This window comes from Salvia splendens, chromosome 10 (genome assembly GCF_004379255.2).
Source record: "Salvia splendens isolate huo1 chromosome 10, SspV2, whole genome shotgun sequence".
Taxonomy (NCBI): domain Eukaryota; kingdom Viridiplantae; phylum Streptophyta; class Magnoliopsida; order Lamiales; family Lamiaceae; genus Salvia; species Salvia splendens.
Genome location: NC_056041.1, coordinates 6,912,774 through 6,934,253, shown reverse-complemented (window position 1 = coordinate 6,934,253; position 21,480 = coordinate 6,912,774). Strand labels below are relative to the sequence as shown.

The 21,480-nt window shown below is 41.4% G+C and overlaps 4 protein-coding genes across 5 annotated transcripts; 2 read left to right on the top strand and 2 right to left on the bottom strand.

The window, feature by feature from the left end:
• Positions 1-666: 666 nt before the first annotated feature.
• Positions 667-1,892, top strand: LOC121750983 (probable gamma-secretase subunit PEN-2). Its single transcript, XM_042145686.1, has 2 exons — positions 667-1,070; positions 1,565-1,892. Exons 1-2 carry the CDS (start codon positions 776-778, stop codon positions 1,723-1,725), a joined length of 456 nt encoding a protein of 151 aa, XP_042001620.1. The 5' UTR covers positions 667-775; the 3' UTR covers positions 1,726-1,892.
• An 898-nt stretch (positions 1,893-2,790) lies between these two features.
• LOC121750929 (U-box domain-containing protein 26-like) lies at positions 2,791-4,459 on the bottom strand. The gene has a single exon (XM_042145594.1). It carries the CDS (start codon positions 4,078-4,080, stop codon positions 2,932-2,934), a length of 1,149 nt encoding a protein of 382 aa, XP_042001528.1. The 5' UTR covers positions 4,081-4,459; the 3' UTR covers positions 2,791-2,931.
• Positions 4,460-5,351: 892 nt separating this feature from the next.
• Positions 5,352-8,964, bottom strand: LOC121750883 (probable LRR receptor-like serine/threonine-protein kinase At5g63710). 2 transcript variants are annotated; one of them, XM_042145533.1, is made up of 12 exons: positions 8,622-8,964; positions 8,262-8,447; positions 7,982-8,114; positions 7,829-7,900; positions 7,586-7,729; positions 7,417-7,488; positions 7,279-7,344; positions 7,122-7,192; positions 6,903-7,043; positions 6,485-6,826; positions 5,952-6,346; positions 5,352-5,866 (listed from the first exon to the last, which is right to left on the bottom strand). In XM_042145533.1, exons 2-12 carry the CDS (start codon positions 8,365-8,367, stop codon positions 5,555-5,557), a joined length of 1,854 nt encoding a protein of 617 aa, XP_042001467.1. In that variant the 5' UTR covers positions 8,368-8,447; positions 8,622-8,964; the 3' UTR covers positions 5,352-5,554. The 2 variants fall into 2 exon arrangements, with proteins under 2 accessions (XP_042001467.1, XP_042001468.1); XM_042145534.1 differs by having other exon boundaries at positions 8,262-8,433.
• Positions 8,965-11,646: 2,682 nt separating this feature from the next.
• LOC121750912 (aspartic proteinase nepenthesin-1-like) lies at positions 11,647-13,460 on the top strand. The gene has a single exon (XM_042145574.1). The coding sequence runs from the start codon at positions 12,011-12,013 to the stop codon at positions 13,307-13,309; it is 1,299 nt and encodes a 432-aa protein (XP_042001508.1). The 5' UTR covers positions 11,647-12,010; the 3' UTR covers positions 13,310-13,460.
• Positions 13,461-21,480: the final 8,020 nt, after the last annotated feature.

The window sequence follows — 21,480 nt, the reverse complement described above, 5'->3', positions numbered from 1 at the left end:
TCGATGCATCATACATAAAGATAAATACACAAAGTTATGTGTGTTTTATACTATGGTGTTCCATTCGTGCATGAAAAGTGAATAACAATTTCCTTTCTTAGTTGTCTATCAAATATTCAAAAGTGTATCACTTTCATTTTTTGAATCTGATACAGGTGGCTAGCAAATTAGATTTGGTTCTTCTATTTCCTTTTTGTCTTTAGTCTTTTACTCTCATATATTGAGTTCTTCATTCTTTTATAAGAATGTAGTTTTGGTTGAGTTGGAATCCAGCATTTACACTTATCAGAAACACTATTAACCAAAGCATTTCTTTATAAGTTAGATAAAAAAAAATCATTAGCAAAACTGAATGAAATTGGAAAAGATCTCCCAAAATTTCACATCAAGATTAATGAATAAATTGGGTCGAAGTAAGAAACTGCTTAGATCTATCCAAATGAACTTATTGATTACCGTAGGAGTTAATAAACCTCCCAAAACTCACTTCCTATCTCTACATGATCTATCATAAATTTCTATTTTGGATTATAATTGCACATTTTATTGGTTCATACTATTATAATTACAAGATTACCCTTGAAATTGTTTTACCATTCATTTGAAGAAACTAGTGTAATTAATTAGGAGTATTAGAATAGATAAAATAAAATAATGTCTCTCAATTATGTAAGCACTTGGAAATGATGAGCCAAAGCCAAAGCCAAAGTAAGTACTACTCAATATACGTATAAAAAATGAAGAGCGACAGTTTGTTTACCAAACCATTCCTGCCATGGACGACGATTCAAGGGCAGCCTTGTCCAATCTCCACCCCGTCGCCGGCGCCGGGAACCTTCTTCCTACCACCGACGAGGCTTCATCTTCTACAGGTAGATCGGTGCGGATCGAATGGCCCACGATCGACGGCCCTCTCGGCCTCTCTCATGAAGAATCGCTAACCTACGCCCGCAGATTCTTCAAATTGGGGTTTTTGTTCCTACCTTTCCTATGGGCGGTTAGTTGCTTCTACTTCTGGCCTGTCCTCCGCCACCCCCATTCTCATCAATCTCACCCGCGCCTCCGCCGTTGTAAGTGTGCCCTAAATATCTCTCTGTTTTATAGGTTTATTTATTTGTCAGCTAATCTACTGATTAATTGTGTATTATGTTGTTCTAAGTTCATTTTCTGTAGTTTAAATAGTGAATTCGACCGAATTCACTGGTTGGTAGGTCTGTATTGTTACATCTAAGGAATGTGGTACAAGCTTGATAACATTGAACTAAGATTGCAATCACACCTAGATGAAGTGGTTACAAATTTGGAATTTGACATGTTTGCCTATTCACACAGCTACCTTGGGTCTTGGTGATTCTTATAAACTGAAAGATAATAGGAGTACCAATATGTAGACAGAAAATCATGTACATATACCCACTTTTTTGAATGCCCATGAATACACTTCTTTCCTTCTGTAAAATGTTAATAGGGATAAAAGCTTTATTCTTCAAGTTTTGTCTTTTGATGTTTGTCTTGTTTTAGCACCACCAAATGCTAGTTACTGAGCTGTAGTTGCTTTCTACAGATCTTGTTGGATCAGCAATTGGTTTCCTCCTTTTCACAACAGTTCTTTCTTCATGGGCTCTTACCTTTGTCGTTGGAGGGGAGCGTCTGTTTGGCCATGTTTGGGGGGAATTGGTAATGTACAATGTGGCAGAAAAATATGGCTTAGCTGGATGGATCTAGATGTAATTACATGTTTTTTTTATCTACATAAACAAAACGGATTTATGTTTCTGGGAGGATTTGGGATTCTAAATCCAATTGCTACATTTTGATTCATAAGCAACTTGCCTTATTATTTGTTGCTTCCTATAAGCTGCTTGTCTATAAAGATGTCTACATTTTCATAAGGTTGCTATTCTGGCGAGTCAGTGACCATGTTGCAACTTAAAGTGACTGACAAACTCCTTTTTTTTTGCTCTTTTTTTTATTATAAATGTGATTAAAACTACAATTAATTAAAAAATGATGATATAGTGTTTCTGTGAAGTAAGATACCCTGTGTTAGGAAATGATGGTTGAACCAGGGCATGTTTTCTCATGGTAACAAGGACTGTAGGGAAGTTCAAATTATCATTGTTAGTTGTTGAGACGGCCATCAATCAAGATGTTCATTTGAAGAGTGGTTTCGTCTTTAGTATACCACCACTATACTGAAGCACAACGAACGCATTCAGTTTATGACTTTATGTTGCCTAAACTTGATGGAGTCCTTGAATTTAAAGGTTAGGAATCTTAAACTCTTCTCTGCTAACAGGTACCTAAGCTTTCAAGACTTTTACAGTTTAATCTCACTAGATATTGAGCAGTTTTAAAATTAGAAACTACCCGTATTGAAGAACCATTGATATTCCCTTAAGATACAAATCTAGAGTAGCGCGAAGGAATAGAGATAAGTCAGTGATGCATATTGTACATACGGAGTATTATAGTATAGAAGTACTACTCAGTTACTCTTATGTTTTTGTTGTTGCTTAATGCAGTTATGTTAAGTAACTATCAAGTTTTGCTACTGCTATGAGTTAGATCCCTTCCTTGGTAAAATATAAAGAGGATGTATGTTTTTTCTGGTTAAAATCTGAGTTCCTTGTTTCATTATCATACAATCTTAAACAACGGTGAAGTTTAATTATGCAGTTGTATGTGAAGTCTTTGCACTCAATGTCCATCCAAATCAATCTTATTGATCATTTACATTCTTTATTGCTAATCCACTCTTTTTTTTTCAAATCATGGAACTATTCTATGTAAAAAGAATAAAGTTCGGAGCAATCCATCTCCTATCCATATTTCAACTTGTACCAAAATATTGGGTGATACAAAATTACATCTCTCACCTCACAAAAGCATAACCCAACACAAGGCAAGACCAGGAAACATGACAAGTTACTACAAGACAGATGATTTGGATCTTAGCAACTTGAGCAGCAGCCTGGCCTTAGCTTTCGTCCTCGAACCGGTCTGGCTCTGCAGCAGCAGCAGCAACTGTGTCAACACTCCTTCCCCGATCGCCCTCTCCCTTGCCCCCTCGCTCTCCGCACACAACACCAGCAGCGTATTCACCGCGCTCTCACTCCCTTCATGCTCACACACTCTGAACACCATCTTCACCACCCCCCTCAACCCCCACGGATGATTCACCACCGCCTCTCTCCCACTTCTCTCTGCCACAAGCTTCTCAATTGCCCCCACCGCCGTGCTTCTCCTCTGCGCCTCCGCGCTCGACAAACACGCCACCAGCCCTTCCACTGCGCCATGCCTCACAATGTTCCCTCGGTTCGACTCCAACAAAGAGAGCGCTGAAACCGCTCTGATAGCCTCCTCGGACTCGCGCTGCCTAACCATATCCACTATTGCTCGAACGATTCTATCTGAATTCCCGAGCTTCTCGCGGAGAGGCTTCATCTTTATCTCCCTTGAGATTGCCTCGATCACAAGGCACAACCCATTCTTGATGAAAACAGTGCTTTCTTCGAGTAAAGAGAGCATCACTGCATAGTTATCGTCTTGTTTTAATATATTCAAACACCCCAGCTCGCTAAAAGGCATTAGATTCAGAGCAGACGATAGAGCTTTTTCAACATGCTTCAAACTACCACTCCTCCCCACATTCTTGAATATTTGAAAAACCAGAATCTCAAAGAAGCCGAGTGAGATCAAGCAAGAGTTCTTGTGGGGGAGGTCTTGGGAGAGGGAATGGAGGTCTTCCAAGGCAGTGATCTTAGTCTCTGAATCGAACTCATCCGACTCGATGATCTGCTTGATTCTAGCAACCGGGTGAGCCCAATCATCGAGAGAGTAGCCGTGGGAGTGGAGCCATTCTTGGATCAAATGGCGAAGCGTGTGGTTCGGCACCATGGAGGAGTCGACGAGCTTCTGCATTGTGACGGGGCACGTTGAATTCCCGGCAGCTAGCCATCTCTCTATGCATGATCGGTCGTAGGTTTGGCCGGTCCAAAGAGTGACCGGATCCTCGAACAAGTCGAGGCTTATGGGGCACCTGAAGTAGGGAGGGATGCTGATCTCCTCACACTTCATCTAAAGAAATCAAGAAAAGAGAAACAAATGTATTATTACATAAGAGGAAGAAGTGGAATATGAAGTGGGATAGACACAAGGAAGCATGGCATGTTGAAGTGGGATGAGCTAGTTAGATGGCAACTTATCGATGATTCAGACATGAAAAGAGAAAAGGATGAGAGAGAAAGTGATGGAGTTGTCTGAGGTGGGGACGGCGTGATGAGAATTTGGAGAAGACAACAGGCATAAAGAAACAGAAAAATGGCCGGAATATAGGGGGCTTATCTGCCCTGGTCGAGACTTTTTTGAGGTAAGTAATGATATTTAATTATTGCAATGAGGGGGGCCACACTTACCAGTCAAAGACACAAGCAAGTTGCTATTGATCAACTTTGAATACAGTGGTTGAAGTGTTGAATTTGAATTTGAATTTGAATTTAAATCTGAATCTGCATCTGCATCTGCATCTGAATCTGAATCTGATTTAATTATAGACAACCCATTACCATGTGCCCAAGGCAAGCATGAGCTTATAATTTTTTTGGTTTAATTCCGTCTTCAAAATGATAACGTTAATTCCAATGCCGAGAGTTCAACTTTGAAGAGACTCTTTGGAATAAATATGAGGTCAATGATTTCGATACGAATTTTTCTAGTTAAAAAGTGATAGCAATAATATAATTTGGATCAAGCCAAACATGCACACACAATTGTGGACTTGTGGTTTACTTTTCTCCTAATTTTAAGTTGTGAACTACAACCGGATATTGATATATCATATATCCATGATAGTAACATAATTCTATATTTGAACACTAACTATGAAAAACTAAAGCTTACAGTATTTGAAGGCGTACTAGACTTGATTTTTACTTTCCATTGTTTATGTTTATTTCTCAAGAACAAAATTGCAGTCTTCGATGATAAAATGAATATAATTCCATAGTTACGTTACGTTGATATTAGTAGTGAGAGGATATATAGACTAATTATCAATTACTGTATTATTCTAACATAGTAACAAATATTCCCTATATATCATAATAAGACTCATAAGTGGAATTGCAAAAAAATATCTAACGTCTTAATAGATAGAGGATGACACGTCATCCCAAAGTGTGCTGGCATATCTAACATGGTATCAACTAACCGTTATTGTATGTTTAAGGATTCAACCAAAACCATAATTCAAAAAAATTATGTTTGTCCCAAAAATAATTTCGATGTAGTACTCCTCTTAAGGGTATTTGAACCTAATTTCAATCGTAATTGTGTACTTACTCAATCCGAAAGCAAAATCACTAGGTGCATACACATTGCATATATACTATCACATGTTTGTGAAATGTGCATTACATGATACCTCCTTGCACCAAACATCAAACACCTAATCAAAATTTTCTTATACATAGCATGTTTACTATATACGATAGTGTCTATATTTACCAGCAAGATAGATGAGTTATCTACCCTAGCAAACGGGGATAACTAACTACCTGGGTTGTGACAATTGTATGGCTTGTTGGTCATGAGCAGAATCTTCAGCCCACATGAAGTTGTGAGGCATGGGTGAGTTTTGTTGGATCCTAAGCTGTTCATTTTGCTCCCATTCCGCCCATCTCTCCGCCAACCCGATCCCCTGCAGCATCCTCACCACCTCCGCCATCTTCGGCCGATCTTCCGGCATACTCTGCGTGCACAGCATCGCTACTTGCACGATCCTCTCCGCTTCCACCCTGTTGTAGCTCCTCAGCTTCTCATCCACTATCCCCTCCACCCCCTTCTCTCTCACCACCTTCTTTATCTGAAAACCACCCACCCAGCATATCAAACTAATGTACTGTCGACGATAGTAAATAACAGAGAGCAAAGAAGTGAAAAAAACTCACATGATCAAGAAGCAGAACATCTTCCTCCTCGTCCAGGCGAGACAGGTCGATAGCACGCTGCCCGGTGACGAGCTCTAGCAGAGTTATGCCGTAACCAAACACGTCGGTCTTTTCAGAAGATTTCCCGGTGGATAAATACTCAGGAGCGATATGTCCCATCGTGCCGCGTATTTGAGTGGTGACATGAGTCACCTTGGTGTCCATTAGTTTGGCTAGCCCGAAATCTCCGAGCACGGGCTCCAAATCTTCGTCCAGAAGTATGTTCGCGGCCTTCATGTCACGGTGGATGATCTTCGGATTGCAATGCTCGTGCAGGTATTCTAGCCCATGCGCGGTCCCAAACGCTATGCGCTTTCTAGCGCCCCAGTCCAGCCCTTTCTCCCCTGCTTTCAGCTCTGCCACATATCAACACTTGTTTTAGTCATCAATATTTTTGATGCACGTGGGAACTCACATTAATATGATATTGTCTGTTTTGGGCTAAGACCTCACGATTTTGTTAGTGTGACACTTACAAGAGGCCTTATACTAACCTCTGAGGCGATAGGCAACGCTGAGGTTGTGCATGAACGGATAAACGAGGATTTTCTCAGTCTCGGTGGTGCAAAATCCGATGAGGCGGAGAAGATTTTTGTGGACGGCAATGCTGATGAGTTGAATCTCCCTTATAAAGGCAGCCTCACCGCCGGGACTGCGGTAGTCCATCAACCGTTTCACGGCTACTCTTGTGTCATCCGTCAACACTCCTCTGTACACTTTTCCGTATCCCCCTTGTCCAATTACGTTGCTCTCGCTAAAATTATCCGTCGCTAGCTGCATTTCGCGTACCGAGAATCTTTTGATCTGTCCCAACTGAATCTCGCTCGAATCATGGCCTGACAAAATATGATTGAGCATATTATACATCATCATGTTTCCAAAAGATTGAGATGTAGGAGAAAGATGGTGCACCTTCTACATCGACGAATACGTCTTTGAGCTTAGTCACACGACGAGACCGGTATCCAACGATGGCTCCGAGCAGGAGGAGGGAGAATGCGCCAATGCTTGCTGCAGTCACAACAACTTGAACCTTTGATTTTCTCTTAGTAACTGCAACACTATCAACAAATTTAGTCTCTTCTCTGAGTTAATTTTTGGTATTTCTAGAAATTAAGAAAAATGAACAACCTGGTATAGAGGAGGTTGAGACACAAGGTTGTTTGAGGTTACTACCACATGTGAGATGAGTAGCTGTAAAGCTGATCATATACACAATATTTCAAAATTCATATTTTATCTTATTTTTTGGTTATTTTTTGTATGTGTGATAACAAAATTGACATACTTGAAGGTTGGTAAGGAAAACAGTTGCTGAGGAACATTTCCAGTCAAATCATTGGAAGAAACATCTCTGCAAGCATAAAAACTTCACTACTGTAAATAACCAACAAATAACAAAGATAGTTAATGAGAGAAGTCTCACATTTCCAATAAGCCAGTTATGTTTGTTAGTGATTCTGTTAAAGATCCACTCAACTGGTTTCCTCTCACAACCCTGGTTTATAATGCAAGATTGTAAAATTTTGCATGCCCAAAAATCATTATAGAAATTATATAGGAAAAATATTGATCAGATTCTCTATAGAACTTACAGATGTTTGAGGTCGGAAAACTGACCCCACGACGAAGGAATCGAGCCGTTGAATTTATTGTCAGCTAAATTCAAGATCTGGAGATGTGAAAGGCTGCTAAGTGATTCAGGTAATGTGCCAGACAGATTGTTGTGCTGCAAATCCCTACACAAAGACAAGTTATTTTGAGTGAAAAAATTATTAATCATGCATGCAACTTCATTTAATTTGATTAATTTTGACCTCAAAGTCTATAGAACTTACAAGCTAACAAGAAATTGTAATTTTGCAATAGATGGTGAGAGAATCCCTGTGAATCCATTAGAGGGCAAGCTCCTGCAAAGTTGAGAGGCATCAGGATTACAAAATTTGTCATTTAATAATGATAAAATTTAGGGATTAATTATGTATACTAACAGAGTTACTACACTTCCGTTTCTGCAGGTGACATGAGACCAACTGAAACAAGGGCTCACAAAATGTCTATCCCAATCTCGAATTCTATGGCTCGAATCGTTGAGAGCTTCTAGAATATCGATTAATGCCTCACCTGAAAAATATTAGGAAGGTATATACACTCATCATTCTACACTGGAACTTCTTAATTCATGGACTAAAACTTATAGAATACTAACATATTTTTTTTTCAATAATAAAGTTACTCATAGATTTGGACAAGCATAGTAGGAGTACATACCTTCAATGTCTGGCTGGTTTGTGGCACAGTAACATAGAGGGAGAAGCAAGAGAAGAACAAATTTGATGAACAGCTTCAAAGAGAGATTAGGGAGGCCTTCAGCCATCACCAATTCTTCTTCCTTTTAAGCTAGAATTTCTTCTAATAAATTGTACCACACTTATAGCTTAATCTGTGTGGATAAATCTTGAACACAAGGAAAATTAGTCAAGTAAATTAAGTTTAAAAAGCATGCAGGTTTGTGCATGAAAAAATATCAAAAATGAAATCAACAACCATTTTTAATACTCATCACTCATAAAATTTGCTTAAACACTCAAAAAACATAGCGCATGTGATGGATTAGAAAGAAAAGCTCACCTCATTAGCAGATCTTATGGATTAGCAAATTACACTAGAAAAAATCATATAAAAAAACACAAGGAAATTATCCAATAGTGGTGGCGTCTACATAGCATGCGTAGATTAAAAACAAAACTGCTTTGAGAAGAGGAAAAAAGGAAAGAAAGAAAAGGATCGATGGGTTAAAATCAAAAAAAGGAAAATTTGTGGGGTTTAAATGAAATGAATTGTTGGAGCTGTGAATAAGAATCCCACTGATATAATGCTCAAAATAAATAGACTTCAATTCCAATTAGAGGATAAGATGCTTAGAAGCAATCAGTGAGCAAAAGGAGCTCCTTTTTTTCAATCGATTATTCCATGTTTAGAGCACATCAACTTTTACTTTTATCTTATGCCAGAATCCATCATTTTATCTTATGATTTTGCATGCTAATTTTAAAAAATTGTAGGAGTAGTATTTAGTAATCACTAAATTTTCAATTTTATAGTACGATTTTGCAGCTTAACGTTGATATGGTTGTCTGAAAATCCAAGATGGCCCAATCGATCGAAATTGCACATACTAACTGAAATCAATTTGAATAATATAGAGAAAAATACTTGAGTTGAGTGGACTCTAGTCTACTTAGCAAAATCAAAGTAAATTGAAGTTGCTATGCAAAATTAATCTTTGGTCAAAGTTTAGTCAATTTTATAGGTTACTATCACTAAATATTAATGAAACTATGTGTACTAATGCAACGAAACACACATTTAAAATGTGTAGTTAGTAGCAGAGCCACTAAAGGAGGAGCGAGGCCTTTTAAATTCCCACCAATAATATCAAACTATATTTTTTTTGTGCATATTATTGTGCAAAATTCTTTTGGTCACACCAAATTCAAGAAATATGGTGTGTTAATTTTTCATATTCAAAATTTAGAAAATTCTACTTCTCACAATATAGTATTTCCTGCTATTAGTTTTGAATAATGAATATCAATATCTGAGATAAGTTTTGGTGTTGGATTATACCTTTGTGAAATTGTAACAGGCCCACATCATTAGGTATTGGTATATATGGCATAATTAATTTATGTGAAGGTATATATGGGAGAATTATCTACACTTGTGTTGATTGAATCAGAGCTTAGTGGAATAGAAAGGATGGTGCATGATCTGTAATATAATAATTAAGTAATCAAAAGTGGTGAATCCATTTGCTTATGGTATTTGCTGCCAAGTCCTAAATGTGTCACAATTGGGGAACCGAAAACGAGAGCCACTTGCCCTTTTTTTTTGCTAAAATCTTATTCACATTTCAATTTTTTATTCACAGCCTTTTTTATCCACTTTCAATGTTTTATTATTTCTTTTTCAGATATTTGTGTATAAATACGATCATTTTTCTTTGAGATGTGAGTATGTATAACCATTTTGTCGAGAAAATTAATGAATATCCGTTTTTATTAGATAGGGAGCATTGATCTCATGCATTATTATAAAGACAAAACGATTGGCTAATATGATGAATAAATAAATTATCTCTCTATCTCTACATTATTAATCAAGGTCACCCGATGAAAAATTAATTAATCGGACACAAGAAAGTCAATCAAATCAAATAATTAAATTGAATAATGCAACAAAAGCACCACCTCTTTGAACAAACACCACGAAAGAAACAAGAGAATTAGAGAAACATCATATACAAAACGACAAAACAGATTTGACTGGCCACGCTGTCCAAAATAGCTTCGCTACAAAACAAGATTATGCATATCTAAGTTTCTGACTTGTAATAATTTCTTTTTATACTACTCCACTATAATTTATCTTTTGAAACTTGAAATGCAAAGAGAAGTCATGTGGTGATATTGACCGGTTCCATTATGATGGGCTTCATGGGCACAACCCATTGCGTTGGCCCATAAATAAATATAAACAAAAAACATTTATTCTTTTTTTTAATCTAACTTAAACTCCTTTTATACTTAAACATGTGAACTCATATAATTTAAGCTCTTGTGTTTAAATATCAAGCATGTCCTCTATAAATAAAAAGATCTATTGACCAGTCGGGCTGACCTGCCAGCCCTAATTAACTCTTTTTGGGATTTGATTTAACGACAAATTTTAATTACGTCGTTACTATATTAACAACAATACTTTATATCCATTGTATTAGTACATCGATTCATAATAAGAAAATTTCCAGTGGCGCACTTCGTAAAAACTTGTTTCCAGCTGGCGAAAAGAGGTGTCATACATTTTCATCAACATTTTTGTAGAAATTTTTTCCTTTTCAATTATACATTTTGAATTTAGTCGTAATAACTTAACATTCACAAAAGGAAAAAAGTGAAAAATTTCAAAAAAGTAATATAACATGCAATAATTGTAGTGAAGAAAAATAATAATAACTGTGGTGTTGCTTCGTACCTACTTAAACCGCGATTCACCGATCGAAACAAGATTGCTTTGACAACAACATAACTTCCATTCTCTCAATAATTAGTAGTAGATGAGTTTGCCCACCTAACTATTCTCTTCTTCATCCTCGTCAACTGACCAAATTTGTTTATACACACACTTACATAGAGTTGGGAATTTTACTCACCAACAAATTAATAAAGATGACATGCACATCATCTTCCGTACGTTGCTCACCATAATTTAGATCAAATATATATTCCCTCTATCTCATAAAAATAGTCCACTTCTATTTTTAGTAACTTTTTTCTCGTTAGTAAGGTGAGTCTCATTTTTCACCATCAAATCCTATTCAATTTTTCTTTCTATATCTTTCTCACCTTATTAAATGTGCATTAAAATTTGTGCGGAGAGTATATATTTTTATAGTATGGAGAGTATAACATAGAGAGAAGAGGCACACGCATTTGAGATTTGACTCATGGTTTTATGGAAGGTGAACTAATACTTCATAGGTTGTTTGTGTAGGTCTTGGACATAATTGACTAACCCCACGAATCATCATAGCCTTTTCTTCAAATAAGCTATGGTCTTTATTTCAAAGTCTCTAACATATATGACAATATTGTAAGCAAAGTTTGAGAACATATGTTAGAAAAGCATTAGTCATTCTAATAACACCAAATCAGCTTATACTTGTGGTAGGGTTTGTCATGATGCTTCACTACTTCAGCTTCTCTTGTTCCAACCACCATCCCATGATATTGTGACGCAATATCGAAATTGCACCTTCCCTTGAAGTCTACATTTTTTATTCATGTTTCCTTATTAATTTCACTAATCTACAATCTCTCCCTCTCTATATCCCTCTCTTTTCGAATCACCCTTTGATCGTCCTCGCCTTTCTCTCATCAATTCACACACATATATTAATATATGCTCTTCACAACCTAGTGAAATAACACTAGCTACTATCCCTCCTCACAAAAGCAATGTATTCTTCAATGGCAATAGCCCTACTTCTTCTCACCCTTGCGGTATTAGCCACCTCCACTTCAAGGCACTCCCTCGAAGCCGCGAAAACCGGCTTCGCGGTGAGCCTAAAGCACGTGGACTCCGGCGGGAACTTCACCAAACTAGAGCTCCTCCAACGCCGGATGAAACGCGGGAGAAAGAGGATGGAGAGACTCTACGCAATGGCCCTTGCCTACTCCGACCCCAGCGTCTCCTCCCCGGTCCACGCCGGCAACGGCGAGTTCCTCATGGAGATCTCCATCGGCACGCCGCCGTCGTCCTACTCCGCCATCGTGGACACCGGCAGCGACCTCATCTGGACCCAATGCAAACCCTGCAAGCAATGCTTCTCCTCCCCAAACCCTATCTTCGACCCCAAAAAATCCTCTTCCTTCTCCAACCTCGCTTGCTCCAGCCGCCTCTGCGCCGCCCTCCCCCTCTCCTCCTGCAGCGGCGACGGCTCCGCCTGCGAGTATTTATACACCTACGGCGACTACTCGTCGACGCAGGGCGTCATGGCGACGGAGACCTTCACCTTCGGAAAAGTCTCCATCCCCAAAGTCGGGTTCGGGTGCGGGCTAGACAATGAAGGAGGCGGGTTCAACCAGGGAGGCGGGCTAGTCGGGTTGGGCCGTGGCCCGCTGTCGTTAGTATCCCAGCTCGACGAGCCCAAATTCTCCTACTGCCTCACATCCATCGATTCCACAAAACAAAGCAAGCTAATGATGGGATCCTTAGCAAGCGTCGACGCTAAGGATGCAATCATGACGACGCCGTTGTTGAGGAACCCATCGTCTCCTTCGTTCTACTATCTTAATTTACAAGGGATAACAGTGGGTGATACGAAGCTTCCGATTAAGGAGTCGGTTTTCAGCATCAAGGGAGACGGGAGCGGCGGGATGATCATCGATTCGGGGACGACGATCACGTATCTGGAGGGGAGTGCGTTCGAGGCGGTGAAGAAGGAGTTTAAGAGGCAGGTGAGGTTAGAGATGGATGAGTCGAATGAGACTGGATTGGATCTGTGTTTCAAGGTGGGGGCGGGGGAGAAGGAGGTGGAGGTGCCGAAGCTGGTGTTTCATTTCGAGGGGGCGGATTTGGATCTGCCGGGGGAGAACTACATGATCGGCGACGCGAGTGGAGTGGCGTGCTTGGCGATGGGGGGGTCGAGTGGGATGTCGATATTTGGGAATGTGCAGCAGCAGAATATGCAAGTGGTGCATGATCTTGTTAAGGAGGCGATTTCGTTTCTGCCTAAACAGTGTGATCACTTGTGATTGTGTTTCATTGTTTGTGTGCGTGCGAAAGGGAAGGAGGATTTTACTACTTTCATATTCAATTCGCCTTTTCACTTACTATTATATCGTGTAATTACGAATTACTATTATGCATTACTCCATTTAATAAACGAGATATATATAGTGATAATTAAGACGACTAAGTTTTCAATTTTGATAAACTAATTTTATAGCACCAAAAATGAATGGGGTGTAGACGTGTAGTTAAATATTTTGATGTTTGTAATTTGGTCACATAGTAATACTCCTATAAATTATTTCAAAAACATCTCAAGAAAGAAAGCTGTTAGTCATTTATTAATTACATTCATTTTATTTTATTTTTCATTCTATTACACCCTCGTTCTATTTTATCGTAATAAGTATGGCCTAATAAGTGATAAGAAGATAGAGCCAACTTCTAAACTCAACTCAATGAATCCTAGAGTGGGTTTTAAATAGAGCCATCACCTTATTCTAGATAAACCAAAATAAGAATGACAAAATATGCATGAAGATAAATTTTATTTTTATTAATTAAAAAACTGAAAAAAATAAGAATTATTACTTTTTTGAAGTAAGAATGTATCTGATCTGAGTCGTAGTACAAGATCACTGATCCAAATTCATCAGTTGTTATACCAAGAAATCTTGAATCCCCTGTTTTCTTGTTGTCATTCCAAGAATTCTTAATTTCCCTTTCTTCTAGACTTTCATCAGTTTTCTTGTTGTGACACTAGACTTTCATTGCAAGGAATTCTTTGACTTAGCTGATTTATCCAAATCTTTCAATCATCAACATAATAGAAGAAGAGATTTTCAAGAGAATATACCTTTGATGGTGTGAAAGTTTGAAACGAGGGCTCTTGCCGTTGGGGTGAGATCTAAATAATTTATAGTAGATGGTGAATTATACAGTTTAATCTAATTATTCATAATGTCGCCATCCCTTATTTTACAAAGCATCTTTATTTTGAAGCAAATATATTACTCTAATCACCCCACACTAGGTTTGAGATTTAATGAGCAATTATATCAAATTTACAGAGCAGTTATATCTGATGGAGTACGTACTAAACAAATACTAAACAAGCCCAACAGCAGTAAAGCCCAAGAAAGAGTATCAGTTCGGCATGGCTAAAGAGTATCAGTCCGGCATGACTCAAGAGTTCAGTTCGGCACAACCACAGAGTTCGGCCCCAGCCTACAGCTCGGTAAAAGCCAACCAATCAAACTCTGCTCTCTGGTCGGCATCAAGCTCTACTCTCAGATCGGCAAAAGCTGCTCGGCAATAATTCAGCAGTCCGGTCTCAGTTTTCGACCGAACTAGGAAATAGTGGACTCATGCAAGATTTCCACCTCCGCTACACCGACGATCTATTTAGTGGTGTCAAGCAGTCATTAACTCATGCAGGATAGTGGACCCATGCAAGGTCGCCACGACCTCCACGACATCCACTACCTAATAAATGCTGCATGCCACGATCTTGGTTCAATGTATAAATAGAACCTAGGTCAGATAGATAACTTCTTCTGTTAACTTCTGTTAAGCTCTCTAGAGAGAAAATAGCAAATAGCAAGTCTGTATTGTTAGCTGTAGAAAACAGATTAAGCAATACAACTCTGCCCTCTTTTCTTCCCGTGGACGTAGATTTACCTCAGTAAATCGAACCACGTAAATTCTCTGTGTCATGATCTGCGTTTTTCCTGCATTCACTAACATCAAAAATTCGCCGATTCATCACTGGCGCCGTCTGTGGGAAACAGAGAACCAAATTTGTGATAAAGCGAATTTTTGACCCTTTTTCCACCCCAAAAAAAAATGCATACCAGATCACATACCACCTGTAATACCGTTCGTGATCACCGTGAGGAAGCTAGTCCAGCTCGCAGGTCTGAAAAACGGCCTCGGGAGACATCTACCTCCGGTTCTCACGAAGGAGGAACAAGCCACTCCAGGAGTCATCGCACCGAGTCTTCCCAGCAGCCCGATTTAAATGAAGCTGTCAAGCTGTTCTTGGCCGAGAAGCAGGAGGAGTTCTTAACCTTCCTGCAGAAGAGCCAACAGCCGGAGAAGACAACGGCGGATTCTCCCTCCTCATCCAGACATGAAAGTCACTACCGCAGTAGTGACGTGTCTTCCAGGAGAAAGAATCCTCAACCCCGACATGTTCCAGTTCCTCCTCGGTACCGGAACCACAGGAGAACTCCATCTCCTCCGTACCGAAGAGATGTCGGGTTCGCCATGTACGGAGCATTAAAGACTCCGTTCTCGGACGACATCACCCGAACTCCTTTGCCGCGGAACTACCGGACACCGTCAATGACTTATGACGGGCTAGAGGATCCTCATGACTTCTTGGGACGCTATCAATATAATATGGCGAACCAGGGTCTCAATGAGGTCCATATGTGCAAGCTGTTCCCCGAGCTGCTCATCGGGAACGCCAGAAGGTGGTTCGACAGCCTTCCTCAAGGCAGCATTAGATCCTACCGAGATCTAATGGATGCTTTCCACAGGAGGTTCTTTCAGAAAGCAGAAGCCCGGATCACTTCGGCTCAGCTGCTTTCTATACGTCAAGGTCGCGACGAAAAGATCAGCGACTTCCTGACGAGATTCCATAAGGAATGCCTACAAGTAGATAATCTCAATGATCTACTTGTCATTTCGGCATTCCAAAATGGAATCCTACCCGGAGCTCTCTACAGAAAGCTCGTGGAGTGCGGTCCGCAAACAGCTCAAGAAATGTGGGACATTGCGGACCAGTTTTCCCGTGCGGATGAGGCAGACCGTCGAAAACGGTCTTTAGACAGCTCATCCCGAGGAGACGAAAAGAAGCCCGATCATAGCGATCAGAGGCTTCCTCGCCGAACTCCTTTTGAAAGAATTCAAAGGGCACCGGTACAAGGCAGATTGGGACCACGTCTCAATCCTGAGAAGCCGCCCTCTCAGTTCGTACCCTTAAACAAGTCAAGAGCGGAAATTTTCGAACTACATTCCGATATGTTCGAAAGACCAAAGCGGATGACGAAATCAGCCGTGCGGCGACCTCAGGATCAATATTGCTCCTTCCATCAAGCCCACGGACACGATACCGAGGAGTGCCGAGATTTGGCTGCAGGTATTGATGTTCTTGTGAAAACAGGAACATTAAAAAAATACCAAAGCAAGCAGCCGAAAAAGAACAAAAGACAGAGAGGTGCGAACTGCAATCCTCAGGATCCGAAAAGGCATGAGGATCCCGAAGACGACGACGAGCCGCAATACGATGGAGTAATCCTGACTATTGATGCTCTCCCTGCCGGGAAGACTAAGTCGTCCCTAAAAGCAGAACGCAGAGGTTCCAATCAAGAGGAGCCAACACATAAAAGGCTGAAGAAAGACGAAGTGATTACATTTTCAGATGCCGATCCCGTCCCAGCCATCTCTCCTCACCAAGACGCTATTGTCATTCAAGCCGGAGTGGCAAACAAACTGATCCACAGAGTATTTGTGGATACAGGAGCATCAGTCAGCATTCTTTTTAAAGAATGTTTCGATAAAATGGAAGTGGATCCAGCTCGGCTCAGTCCGGCTCCGCTTCCTCTGAAAAGTTTCGCCCAGGAGGACACCCGCCCTGAAGGTATTATCAGCCTTCCAATCACGGTGGGAAAAGCGCCTACAAGCTCCAATACGATGATCGAGTTCTTTGTGGTGAAAGCTCGGTCCCCGTACAACATCATCCTGGGGAGAGACTGGCTCAACACAGTTCGGGCCGTTTGCTCTACTTATCACCTCACCATCAAGATCCCTACTAAAGGAGGGATAGCGGTCATCCGAGGTGACCAAAAGAGAGCAAAGGAATGTCTACAAATTGCGCTTAGAAGTGCCGAGCAGTCAGATCGGCACCATCAAGCATAGCAATCACAGCAGCCGGAGTCAGAGGCGATGACCGAAGTCATACCGGAGCCGAACTCGATGACAGTTCAGCTGTACGAAGACGATCCATCCAGAACGGTTAAGATCGGCTTCGCGGGAACGCCTCTACTTCGGGAAAAAACCATCCAGCTCCTCAAGGAGTATAAAGACGTCTTTGCATGGTCTCCGTTGGACATGACCGGAGTGCCCCCCGAGGTAATCACTCATCGGTTAAATATTGATCCTTCGGTCCGGCCGATAAAACAGAAGCAAAGACTCTTTGCGGCAGAACGAAGTCAAGTCATCCATGACGAAGTCCGTCAATTATTGAAGGCGGATGTGTTATTCGAAGTGAAGTATCCTTCGTGGGTGGCCAATCCTGTCATGATCAAGAAAAAGGAAGGAGGATGGCGGATGTGCATAGATTTCACCGATCTAAATAAGCATTGTCCCAAAGATTGCTATCCCCTTCCGAATATAGATAAAAAAGTAGAAGCTTTGATCGGCTTCGAAATTTTCTGTTTTCTTGATTTATACAAAGGATATCACCAAGTGTTGATGGATGAGAGTGACGCTCCGAAAACAGCTTTCATTACCGATTTCGGCATTTTCGCTTATAAAAAGATGCCATTCGGTTTAAAGAATGCCGGAGCCACTTATCAAAGGATGGTAGACAGGCTTTTTCGGCACCTAATCGGAAAACAGGTTGAAGTGTATGTCGACGACATAGTCGTCAAAAGCAAAAGCACTTCGGAGTACGAGCACAACCTCAAGTCCACTCTCAGCGTGCTCAAGAAAGCCAACCTCAAACTTAATCCCCAAAAGTGTACCTTTTTGGTAGATTCGGGAAAGTTTCTGGGTTGTTGGGTTTCAAAGGACGGACTCAAGGCAAACCCCTCAAAAGTTCAAGTCGTTCAGAACATGGCAATGCCGAAGTCCATACATGACGTGCAAAGGCTAACCGGATGCCTAGCCGCACTGAATCGATTCCTTTCTCAAGCAGCCGAAAAGCAACTGCCGTTCTTCAAGGTGTTGAAAAAGGCACCAAAGTTCGAGTGGGGAGCCGAGCAGAAAAAGGCCTTTGACGAGCTCAAAAGTTATCTAGCCGAGCTTCCTATTCTCTCTGCTCCAACAGAAGCCGAAGTAATATTCTTATACTTAGCGGCATCAGATCAAACCATCAGCGCGGTGCTTGTACGAGAAGAAGGCCTAAAGCAGTTTCCCATCTACTTTACAAGCCGAGCATTAAGAGGTCCAGAAACAAGGTATCAACCTCTGGAAAAAATTGCTCTGGCGTTAGTAAATGCAGCAAGGAGACTGCGGCCATACTTCTATGCTCACAAGGTATGCGTCTTAACCGATCTGCCTCTCCGGCAAGTTTTGACCAAGCCAGAAGCATCAGGCAGAATCGCCAAATGGGCCATAGAGCTGGGAGAACACTCAATCGAGTACCTACCTCGGAAAGCCATCAAGGGACAAGCCTTGGCAGATTTTCTTGCAGAGGCCAAGTTCGATCAAGCAATCCCTGTCATTGCCGAACAGAAAAATTCTACCAATGCCGAACTAGCACAGCCCTTGGAATCCGAAGTAGAGCCGCCAGACTGCTGGAGCGGATTCGTAGATGGAGCTTCAAACAAGATAGGAAGTGGAGCTGGTATTTTACTCGTCGCTCCCGACGGACACGAGGTAACCTACTCACTTCGGTTCCTATTCCCCACTACTAATAATGAAGCCGAGTACGAAGCCCTCCTGGCCGGACTCCAGTTAGCGCAAAGTCTACTCGACAAATCTCTCAAAGTCCATTGTGATTCACAAGTCATAGTAAATCACATGTTGGGTACAAGTGAAGCTCGTGACGAGAGAATGAAGAAGTATTTGGACAAAGCGCAAAGCATCAGCCAAAGTTTCTCCTATTTTCGGATAATCCGCATTCCCAGAGCGGAAAATAGCCGAGCAGATACCTTAAGTAAGTTGGCCTCAGATCCGAGCTCAAAGGCGGAAGAATTAATGCATCGAAGCATTGATGAAGCCGAGGTACATTCAGTATCCAGCTCGCCGAACTGGATGACGCCGATCTTGCAGTATCTGGATCAAGGACAATTGCCCGAGGATAAGAGAGAAGCTCGGAAGATCACGTGCCGAGCACTTCGGTACGAACTTCATGAAGGAGTCCTCTTTAGAAAGTCTTACCTCCAGCCGTTATTGCGGTGCGTAGGACCAGAAGAGACGGACTACATCCTCAGAGAAGTTCATGAAGGATCGTGCGGCAGCCACATCGGAGCTAGAGCTTTAGCTAAAAAAGTTCTAAGATGGGGATATTATTGGCCAACCTTGGTACAAGAAGCAGTGCAGCTCGTCAAGACATGCCCGAAGTGCCAAATCCATGCAAATATCCCAAGGATGCCGCAAACCGATCTATCCACTATGCAGAGCCCTTGGCCTTTCATGCAATGGGGCATAGACATAGTGGGACCACTTCCTCAAGCTCCTCGGCAAATGAAATTCCTAATCGTTGCCGTGGACTACTTTACGAAGTGGGTAGAAGCTGAACCATTAGCTACGATAACGAGCTCGAAGGCATTGGATTTCGTCTGGAAGAACATAGTGTGCCGATTTGGCATACCCCACATCCTCATCTCGGATAACGGGACTCAGTTCACCGACAAGACGTTCAAGAATTGGTGCCAAGAGCTGAATATTCAACAGCGGTTCACTTCGGTCTCTCATCCACAAGCAAACGGACAAACGGAGGTAACAAATCGTATCCTGGTGAAAGGGTTAAAAGCTCGTTTAGAACAAGCCAAAGGGCAATGGGTAGAAAATCTCCCTCAAGTCCTATGGTCCTACCGAACTACACCCACAACCTCCAACGGTGAAACTCCGTACAGTCTGGTATACGGTACTGAAGCCGTGATTCCGGTGGAGATCGGCGTACCCAGTCCCCGAACTCTAAATTTCTCCTCAGAAATGAATGACGACGGACTGAGAGCCGAGCTAGATCTTGCCGAAGAAAGAAGAGAATTGGCATGCATAAAAGCAGCCAAGTACAAGGAGCAAGTAGCCCGGTATTACAACCAAAGGGTGAAGAAGCTGCAATTTCAAGTGGGAGATCTCGTCCTGAGAAACAACGAAGTAAGCCGAGCAGAAAAGCTGGGCAAGCTCGAACCCACATGGGAAGGTCCGTATCGGGTGTCAGAAGTCCTCGGCAAAGGGTCTTACAAATTGGCTCACATGTCAGGAGAACAGGTACCCCGAACATGGCACATTTCCAACCTCAAAAAGTTCCATTTGTAAGAGACAGTCCGGTCAGTCAGTCTTGAGTCCTGTTTGCTCAATGTGCTTTATTTTGTTTGCTTGGTCTTTATTTGTCTCTGTGCGTTTTGTCTGTGTGTTTTGTCTGTCTCTGTGTGTGTCGTCTCTTACAAATGTTACTGAGGTATCTTGTTCTTCGAAGGCTGATCCCCTTCTTAGAACATATACAAGCACACGATTGTGAGTCAAAGCTTCTACAGAAGATACAAGACCACAATTCAGCTTAAACAAACAGTTCGTCTGAAACGAGCTGCAACAAGCCAACGATTGTGAGTCAAAGCTTCTACAGAAGATACAAGACCACAATTCAGCTTAAACAAGCAGTTCGTCTGAAACGAGCTGCAACAAGCCAACGATTGTGAGTCAAAGCTTCTACAGAAGATACAAGACCACAATTCAGCTTAAACAAGCAGTTCGTCTGAAACGAACTGCAATAAGCCAACGATTGTGAAGTCCAAGCTTCTAAAGAGGATACAAGACCACAATTCAGCTTAAGAATCAAGCACTTCGTCTGAAACGAACTGCAACAAAAGTCTGATTCTCGCGATAAAACTTGCCTGAATTAGGACTAGGGAAAGTCCGATCCACGCGATAAAACTCGCCGAATTAGGACAAGGGAAAGTCCGATCCCCAAATTAGGACAACGGAAAGTTCGATCCGAGCGATAAAACTCGCCAAATTAGGACACAAACCAAGTCCGGTCAAAGAAGAGTTCACTTCATCAGACCGAGGACAAACATCAACTTACCCCGTACCTTTATCCAGAATGCCGAAGTGATTCACTTCACTTTTCGGGGGGGGTAGTGATGGAGTACGTACTAAACAAATACTAAACAAGCCCAACAGCAGTAAAGCCCAAGAAAGAGTATCAGTTCGGCATGGCTAAAGAGTATCAGTCCGGCATGACTCAAGAGTTCAGTTCGGCACAACCACAGAGTTCGGCCCCAGCCTACAGCTCGGT